At 34.0% G+C, this 9,924-nt stretch overlaps 1 protein-coding gene and 1 pseudogene across 1 annotated transcript; both read left to right on the top strand.

Moving 5' to 3' along the window:
* The first annotated feature begins 444 nt into the window (after positions 1-444).
* On the top strand, positions 445-4,406 carry LOC143059963 (uncharacterized; annotated as a pseudogene).
* Positions 4,407-6,542: 2,136 nt separating this feature from the next.
* On the top strand, positions 6,543-9,660 carry LOC143050785 (toll-like receptor 4). Its single transcript, XM_076226836.1, has one exon. The coding sequence runs from the start codon at positions 6,609-6,611 to the stop codon at positions 8,871-8,873; it is 2,265 nt and encodes a 754-aa protein (XP_076082951.1). The 5' UTR covers positions 6,543-6,608; the 3' UTR covers positions 8,874-9,660.
* The last annotated feature ends 264 nt before the right edge of the window (positions 9,661-9,924 follow it).

Genomic DNA, 9,924 nt, shown 5'->3' with positions numbered 1-9,924 from the left:
CATCCGTCCGTCCGTGACAATTGGTGTCAGAAGTGGGATAAGTCTGAAGTGTTTTTTTTTTTCTTATACATTTTGAAGTTAAATTTATATTTTCTATAGAAGAATTATTATTTTTTTTTATATACATTGAATATACATTTATAACGTGTAGTAAAGCTTACTATTGTATTTTTCAGAAACTGTAATGTCGACAGAATCCTGATAGTTTGGAACCTCAGAATTTGTAAAATTTCTACACTACATTGCCTCGGTGTTGTTGCACGCTGCAAGTACAAACAGTAGATTTAATGTAGGTATTGTTATTTAGAGTAAATTTAGACTAAGGCTATTGTTTATTTTGTGTTGCGATTGACACTTGTGGACCAGGCTATGGTCAACTGTGATACTAAAGCGTAGTGTTACGAGATATTATAGATATGTGATATATTTAGCATTATCCTTGGTCTAGTTTATTGTTACATAGCAAGTCATATTAGCAGGAATCAATCATGGAGAGTCTAAAAGAGTTACGACAGTATGGTGAGTCATTGGGGTTAGCCAATGAAGATTTAATTAGGTTCATTGAGTCACAACAGGCGAAACAACGCGATGATAGACGTTTTGAAAGAGAAAGAGAGAAGGAAGAATGGGAAGTTGAAAAGGTAAGATTAGAACATGAATTGGAATTGAAAAGGCTAGATAATACTCGTTTATTTGAAACTGAAAAACACAGGGAAGAAAAAGGTAATGTTAACCCCTCAAAGGTACCTAAACTACCTCCTTTTGAGGAAGGTACTGATGATATGGATGCATATTTGCATCGTTATGAAAGGTATGCTATATCGCAAAAATGGGACAAATCAATATGGGCCACTCATTTGAGTGCACTTCTTAAAGGTAATGCATTAAATGTGTAAGCTTTGCTGCCATCAGATCAAGCATTAGATTATGATGCTCTTAAGACATGTTTGTTGAAGAGGTATAACATGACTGAAGATGGTTTTAAGCAGAAGTTTAGATCTTGTCGTCCAGAGTTTGGTGAAACGTTTCAACAGTTTCTGTTCGTTTGGGTAGTTATTTTAGTAGGTGGATTGATATGTCTAATGTTTTGAAGACGTTTGATGGACTTTATGATCTTATGTTAAGAGATCAGTTTGTACACATATGTAATAACGAGGTAATGTTATTTCTGAAAGAGAGAGTACCGAAGTCCATAGATGATATGACTCGGTATGCTGATCAATTTAAGGAGGCAAGGCGAGTAAATATAGTATCACTTACAAATCAGACTCAAAAAGGTAAGCCACAGCCGTCTCAAAAACCCAACAATGCACGGAACCAAGAACCGCCAAAGCAAAGTGACAGAGATAGAAATAGACATACAGGAGGTTATGGTGGTGGAAACAGATTTGATAGAAAGTGCTTTAAGTGCAACAAATCAGATCACTTGATATCGAACTGTCCATTATTAAAAAACAAAGTTGGTAATGTACAGAATAGTGGTTCACGGGGAAAGGAAACTCCTATTTGCGGTAATGTTATTACTCTAACTGATAGCATTATTACTACACAGGTTAGTAGTCTTACAATACCTGAACAGTGTGAAAAGAAACCAATCAAAAGGCCTGTAGCTAAAGGTAAGTTAGGTAACCGTGTTGTGACAGTACTTCGTGATACAGGATGTAATGGAGTCGTTATAAAGAAAAGTCTTGTAAGTATAGATTGTTTTCTAGATGATTATCAGACATGCGTATTAGCTGATGGATCGAGTGTTAAAGTACATATAGCTATAATTACTATAGACAGTCCTTATTATCAAGGTGAAGTAAAAGCATGGTGTATGGAACAACCATTGTATGATGTTATTATAGGAAACATAGATGGTGCTAGGGAGCCTTATGGTCCCGATATATCTCCGTCGGTAAGTGTAGTAACTCGACAGCAAGCGAAGAAGAGAGATAATCCATATCCGAAATTAAAAGTTCCAGGAAGTATTAAGGATGTTAGTCTAGAGGACATTGAGAATGAACAGCAGTCTGATGCAAGTTTGTCGAAGCTTAGACAGTATGTTGCTGAAGACAGAAACTTTGAGAAGACCAATGGTACAAAAGTAAATTACATAGTGAAGAAGAAACTTGTGTATAGAGAATTTATGTCACCAAAAGTAGAAAATGGTAAGTTATTCCGTCAGTTGGTCGTTCCTGAAGTTTATAGAAGCGATGTCATGAAATTAGCACACGAGTCATTGATGGCTGGACATATGGCTACACGACGTACAGTATATCGTGTATTATCAGAGTTTTACTGGCCAGGAGTTGAATCCGATGTCAAGCGGTATTGCCAGTCCTGTGATATTTGCCAACGCACTGTACCAAAAGGTAAGCAAGTTAGAGCCCCTTTGGGTAAAACCCCTATCATAGATGTACCTTTTCGCAGAGTAGCTGTAGATATAGTTGGACCTTTAGTACCAGTAACTGATAAAGGAAATCGTTATATACTAACTCTTGTTGATTATGCTACAAGGTATCCAGAAGGAGTAGCGTTACCATCTATCGAGACAGAAAGGGTAGCGGAAGCATTGATTGATATATTTTGTAGGGTAGGTTTTCCAAGAGAGATGTTGACAGATATGGGCGCACAATTTACTTCCAATTTAATGTCTGAGGTGAGTAGACTGATTTCTCTTCGCCAGCTTACCACTACACCGTATCATCCTATGTGTAACGGACTCGTTGAAAGGTTTAACGGTACGATGAAGATGATGTTGAAGCGACTATGTGCAGAACGTCCGCGAGATTGGGATAAGTATTTAGGACCAGCATTATTTGCCTACAGAGAAGTACCTCAGGAGAGTGTTTTATTTTCCCCATTTGAATTGGTATATGGTTGGCCAGTCAGAGGTCCAATGACAATTCTTAAAGAATTGTGGACTAGAGAAATTACTGATCCTGAAGTGAGGTCCACATACAAGTATGTTATCAATTTACGAGAAAGATTGGAATCGACTTGTGAATTGGTTAAACAAAACTTGGAGAAAGCTTCACGTAAAGCAAATAAGTTGCTGATGCATTGGAAAGGACCATTCTCTATAGTAGAAAAGATAAGTGATCTTGATTACAGAATTGATATGAGAGGTAAACTTAAAATGTTTCATGTCAACATGTTGAAACTGTATGTTGAACGTGAGCAAACTAACGTGTGCGTTAGTGCACCAGATCACAAGGTAAGTTTTGTTGCTACAGTATCAGTTATAGATCTCGAAAATGAGGATACAGACGACGTGGACAATTACGAAAGTGAGTTAATCGAAACGCCTGTTGCAGTTGCTAAGGAGACATTACGAGATGTTCATATCAACGAAGCTTTAAAAGCAAATGAAACAGTTAAGGTACAGTGTTTACTAGATAAGTCCTCACACGTGTTGACAGATATTCCAGGTAGGACAAATGTACTACAGCACGATATCAAGTTGACTTCTGATGATCCTGTTCGATTTAAACCTTATCCCATACCATATGCTATGCTAGACACGGTAAATAAGGAAGTCGATAAGATGATAGAAATGGATATCATTGAGCGATCAGATAGTCCCTATTCAAGTCCATTTGTGATTGTGAAGAAAAAAGATCAGAGTAATCGGTTTTGTATAGATTTTAGAGGTTTAAATAGTATTACAATTTTCGATGCAGAAACGATGGGTAATATAGAAGAGATGTTTTCAAAGTTGTCTGGTTATCAGTTTATATCTAAAATTGATTTAACCAAGGGATATTGGCAAATTAGTCTTGTGGACGCTGCAAAACCCAAAACAGCATTCCAAACACCTAGAGGATTGTTCCAATTCAAGGTTCTGCCATTTGGCCTGGTCAATAGTGGTGCTACTTTCGTACGTTGTATGAGAAAAGTTTTAGAAGGGTTGGAAAACGTTGATAACTTTGTTGACGATATTATAGTGTACACACTTTCTTTCAATCAACATACTGGATATCAAAGAAACTGGATTGCAATCAAGCGCTCCTGATAAGTGGGCTTCTCTTGCTTCAATAAGTTCTGTTTCGCGTAAAACAAAATTAATACACAATTCATGTGTTTTGACATTTTTAAAAAATGAAATGTTAGAAATGTCAAATTGTTTACTAATGATAAGAGATAGGTATTTCAATAGAAACTGCAAATTATGTCCTCTGTGTTTTACTAACCAACGGTGCAGAACTAAGACGAAAAAACGCAACGACCGTACAGAAAAAAAATCGACAAAGGGTACACAACGCACAACGTCTGGAATCAACCATACACTGTCATACCTGTGTATATTCAAGTAAGCATCTACTACCAGCTTGCATTTCAATTTGTAAATAACATCAATATTAAAGTCATTAAATAACTATTTTCAGTTGCTGAATTATCATATAACAACACAACATTGAATATTCATCGCACCTCCAAAAATCCCGCATCAGAAATGATCGCACTTACAGTGATTTTTTTTTATAGTTAAAATGAATCGCATTCAGTAATCAATATTATGGATCCCGCTGCTTTAATTACTCATTTTTTACTTTATTCCTGTTATTATACATTAGAAAGTTGTATTCTAAAGAAATTGTATTAAAATATACATTTACATCAATAATTTTGTATTTCAAAAAATAAACAAACGCAGTTTTCCCCATCATCCTTTATTCTACAATAGTAATACTCGCGTACGACAGTGAAAATGAACCAACTGGATTCGTACTTTATATACACAAATCAGGAGACATATGGAATACTAGAGAGTGCATTTATGATTTTCAATGGTCACATCAGACTCTTATTTTTCAGGGGCATCGATAGTCGAAAGTTCATCTACCACGTATTACTAGCCTGTCAACACCTAGTTTGATATTAAGCTCCGCATATGGCAGGTTCGGTCGATTTCTATCTCAATAGAAAAGAATTGTCAGTTTACCTGTCGAGATCAATGGTTTTCTCCGTGCATTCCAGCTACCTCTACCAATAAAACGTAACCGCCATGATGAGGCCAATAGTGCTGAAAGTGGCGTAAAAAACCAACAATCAATCAATCAATCAATCGAATCTTACATGTTATCCCAAAATACTAATTTACTCTCATTGATTTTTAACGGAAATATATATTATCCGATTTTAGGAAATTTATGGTATTTGATAATAATATGTAGTACACTTCGGGAAATTCCAATATTATATTGAAATCGAAACAAAATTGTATGATGTTCCAGATTTGTGCGGAAATAGTTACAAGGAAATACTAACAAAGGATCGTTCATCCGATGAATTAAAACAATCGTGTTTAAATATATATTTCTATTTATTGAAAATAAGTACATCTTCTTTGTCTGAGCTACAAGGCACACGTATGTATTTAACTATTAATGATATCTCTTATATATATCTTATAACTGCATATCAGTATTTTGACCATTGGTTTGCCAGTGATAAGTTACCTAAAGTCAAAATTGTGTGAGAAAGAAGACGGAATTCTGGCAACTACTTTTCTGCATATTAAAGTGTCCGAGACAAAGGTCCTCCGTAACGGTCAATACAATCACGATGAACATGAATTGAACATTACATCGGAAAAAACTTAATCTTTACCTATACAGAAAAGAGATTAACAAAATAAAAACATTGTGTTCAATGGAAATGCGTATGCAAAAATCTGCATCATTATACAGAAATCTGAATATTACTCCAAACTTTCCTAATCAAAATAACAGTTAGCAAGAAATTACTATTACAATTATCATGATCACTCAAAGAAAACTACTTCGCGTAATATAAGAAAAGCTTGAGGATTAAAGAACTTATAGACGATTTAAATTGGAAAAATATTTATTTGTTTACAACAACCACAAATACATGTATGCCGAGAAAAATGAGAAGGTGCGTTGCACTTTATCTTTTAATTTGAGTTTTCCACAACAGTGCACTCAAAATCCTAATTTCTAAATCCAAATCGTTACTATATCTAAATTATCGCTTTATAGGACGTATCGAACAAAAATTAAAAACAAATTGTGCATGTTGTGCATTTCCACTCAGCTAGCGATCACAATAAAGTAAGACCGAGGACTTGTGGGCTCGTATAAAATTTAAGCATGACGCGTTGTGACGATATGCCTTGGTTTTGAAAGTTGATTAACTCAAAATATTTCCAGTGCTAGCATGTACAAATAATATAATAGTGATATAAAGTTATGTAATCGTGCGTTTGATAATTGCAGTTTGATGTTGAGCACTAATCAATAACTGAATCAAAATATAAAGTAATGTCTAAATATTTTACTTTACTTCTATTTTTCCCATAGTGTAGCATCATGTTTTCGACTAATATGTTCATTCTTTGTTTGGTTATTTCTACCACTCATCATCAACAAGAAGATTCTGAAGTTAGTAATTTTAAGAGGACAACCACATGTAGCACCGATAAAAAGTTTCAGATTGACTGCACGGGAAACCATTTATCTCATATTCCCACGTTTCCGAATTCCACAAAAACACTCATTCTAGCGAGAAACAAAATAAAATGTATACCGGAAGGAATATTTTCTGCCCACACTGTTCTTGAAAACTTGGATTTATCACATAACATTCTTGTTACACTGATGCCAAATTCGTTTAAAGGACTGAAGAACTTGTTGCGTCTGAACCTGCAAGGCAATACACTAGGGAAAAATAACACAGAATTGCCGAAACAATGCTTTAAATATCTAACAAAACTACGACAACTAAACATTAAGGACAATCGAATTACTGTATTTCCAAATTTATCTTTGGTACTTAATCTTGAAACTTTGAATGCAACTTTTACCAACAAAATGACTTTCGGTCAGCAGTTACAAGGACTAGGGTTTCTTATCAATCTAGATTTATCGTCCTCATCATGCAAGTCTAAACAACTTGATCATGATACATTTAAAGGCATCACAACTTTACGTTATTTAGATGTGTCAAACAACACATTAAACAGCATATGGAAAGGTACATTCGCACATATGCAAAATCTTCAATTTTTGGACATATCTTATAATGCTCGGCTGGGATTTCGAGGACTAAGAAATGTCACCACTGATTTATCAAAAACATCAATTGAAATCTTCAAATTTAAAAAATTGGTACCGACATTTTCAATGAATCAGATGCTGATGAGAGAGCACTTACTACCTCTAAGGAAAACCAAATTAAAGGAGATGTATTTTGATAGCAATCGTATTCAGCTTCTGCAAGTAGGATTAATAAGTCTTTTACCGAAAACAATAGATACAATTTCTATTAGTGACAATCCGCTCTCGTATGGAGAATATGTTTTGGAGTTTCGACAGTTATCGGCAAAAATTTTAAATGTTTCATTTCTGAGCACGTCACACCTACCAGTCAATGAAGGATTTTGTATATCGGATTTAAATGAGACGGATTTCAAACAAACTCTGTATGAGTGTAATAACGTTGTAGGGGAACAGCAGGTATCAACGATGTCTCGAGAATTCATGATATTCAATGCCGGTTTTAAACTGGATGTTTTGAATATAATTAATCTACCTTTGCAACTTCGTGTATTGTATTTCACAGCTAGTAAATCAGAATTTGAAATTCCTCGGCTTCGTTTTAGTGAAAATGTGCTAGAAAAGGTTGATTTCTCCTCGAACATATTCTTCTCATTGAAAGGTCCAATAGTCAATTTGCTCCATTTACATGAGCTTGATTTATCGAACAATTTCTGTTCGAATATTTCGAATGTATTTTTCAACGGAACTCCAAATATTAGAAAACTTCTGCTTCAAAATAATTTGTTAGGCTTTATTCTACCCAACGACGGACAAGGAGAAATATTTAGGCCTCTGGTGAAATTAGAAATCATTGATTTGTCAGACAACAGAATTCCAAGATTGCCTCATTCAATTTTTGAGTCGCATCAATCTATAAAAGAAATAAATTTAAGGAGGAATGTGTTAGACAAAATGCAATTTAAAATTGATCACATGCGAAATCTTACTTTTTTGGATCTGTCAAATAATGTGATACGATTTCTAGATGCTGATGAAACGGTTAATCTTGAGAAAGTTGCAAAATACAGTGCCAATTTTACAATAGACTTAAGTGAGAATCCAATCCAATGTATATGTAGCAACATTAACTTTATAAGGTGGATGGCAGCAACAAAGATTCGTTTTAAAGGGTTAACATCTTATTCCTGTCAGCTGTCAAATCTTACAAAAATTTCTCTGGCACATCCGAAAGACCTTGAACAAATGCTTGAAAAGGAATGTTCTTCGTATCTTGGTTTGATATTAGGTATGTGTTCGGCGTTGGTTCTTTCCGTTGTAACGGTAACAACTGGCATTGTATATAGATATCGATGGAAGCTCAGATATCTTTACTTCATGGCAAAATTAAAATATAAAAAAACTCCGAGCATATTAAAAAATGATGTTTCCTACGATTTTGATGCATTTGTTTCCTATGCTGACGAAGACCAGAATTTTGTTCATGAAAAATTTATCAACAATATTGAAAGAGATGGAGAACTGCGAATTTGTCTTCATAAACGCGATTTTCTTGTTGGAAATGAAATTGCTGCTAACATTACTGATGCCATACACAGAAGTCGTAAGACTGTTTGCATAATCAGTCGCCCTTTCTTAAACTCGTACTGGTGCATGTTTGAATTTAACATGGCACGAATGGAGAGTATTTACTCTCGAGATGGAGAAAACATTGTGTATTTAATCTTTCTTGAACAAATTCCAACCAATACGTTACCTCTGGTTTTATTGGAACTCGTACAATCACAATCGTACATAGAATTTCCGAATGACGAATATGGCGATACAGTTTTCTGGGAGAATTTAAAACAAGTTTTGTCTGATTGAAAATATTTCAAAAAAAAATTACGCTATACTCATGTTTCTTAATTGTTCCGAATTTATTGATTCCGAAAAGTGTCTCACTTCTAACACAATCATACAGGTGTTTTTTTTTATTATTTGTACCTTAAGGTGGTACCCAACACCTTGACTAAAATTAATTTGGCTGTTTAATTTTCATGAAATTTTGACAAAATGTTTACTGTGAAAAAAATATAAAAATTCCAAAAAACCTGAACCAATTACTTTCTCGGAAAATACTGGTGGGATATATAGCACTTTGACAAACACTAATTTTGATCATTGGAAAGCTTGACATTTTCTTAACGATACAACGTGATTAAAACGTTTAGCTGATTTTTCAGAGTTATCTCCCTGTAGTGTTAGGTACCACCTTAATATACATAAAATAAAATATACGTTTTTATGGTAGGAAATTGTATTTGTATATATAAAATGGGACAGAGTGATTATACATTGTAACAGAATATCCGTCATCATTTTTTTTTGTTTTTTTAATTGTGAAATAATTTTATTTTTGATGCAACACATCTTCTGATTGGCTGAAAGTGTTTTGTTTATCAGCTCATAGAAATAATTTTGTCATGTGATTATGACGTCACCAATGTTCATTTTAAAATTTTCTCCATACAAATGGAATTCAGAATTAAATTATAAGTATTGACTGTTGTATTTTTTTCCGTTTATTCGAAAAAAAACCTGAAAAAAATATTGGGCAAACATTTAAATAACTCGCAACGCGGGTTATTCAGTGTGCAACACATTTTTATGTTATTTTTTCACAGACAGACAAACTATTACAGTCATTCCTTAAGTAAAATAAGGAAATCTTAAATACTAAATAAAAAAATGACAATAACTTTGTCCCATATAAAACAGTTTCAAAAAGTCATTGTTTAAACTATTTCCTGCAGATTTATATCGACTTTTGTTTTTGAGGTCTTAAAATTGAACAAAACAAAAAGAAATTCTTTTCAATCTTAATTGATTTTAGACTTGAACAAACTTATAATGACATTTTCACACTAAGCAAATG

Source organism: Mytilus galloprovincialis, chromosome 1 (assembly GCF_965363235.1).
Source record: "Mytilus galloprovincialis chromosome 1, xbMytGall1.hap1.1, whole genome shotgun sequence".
Classification (NCBI taxonomy): Eukaryota; Metazoa; Mollusca; class Bivalvia; order Mytilida; family Mytilidae; genus Mytilus; species Mytilus galloprovincialis.
The sequence above is the reverse complement of the archived record's forward strand: the minus strand, read 5'-3'. Positions and strand labels throughout refer to the sequence as shown.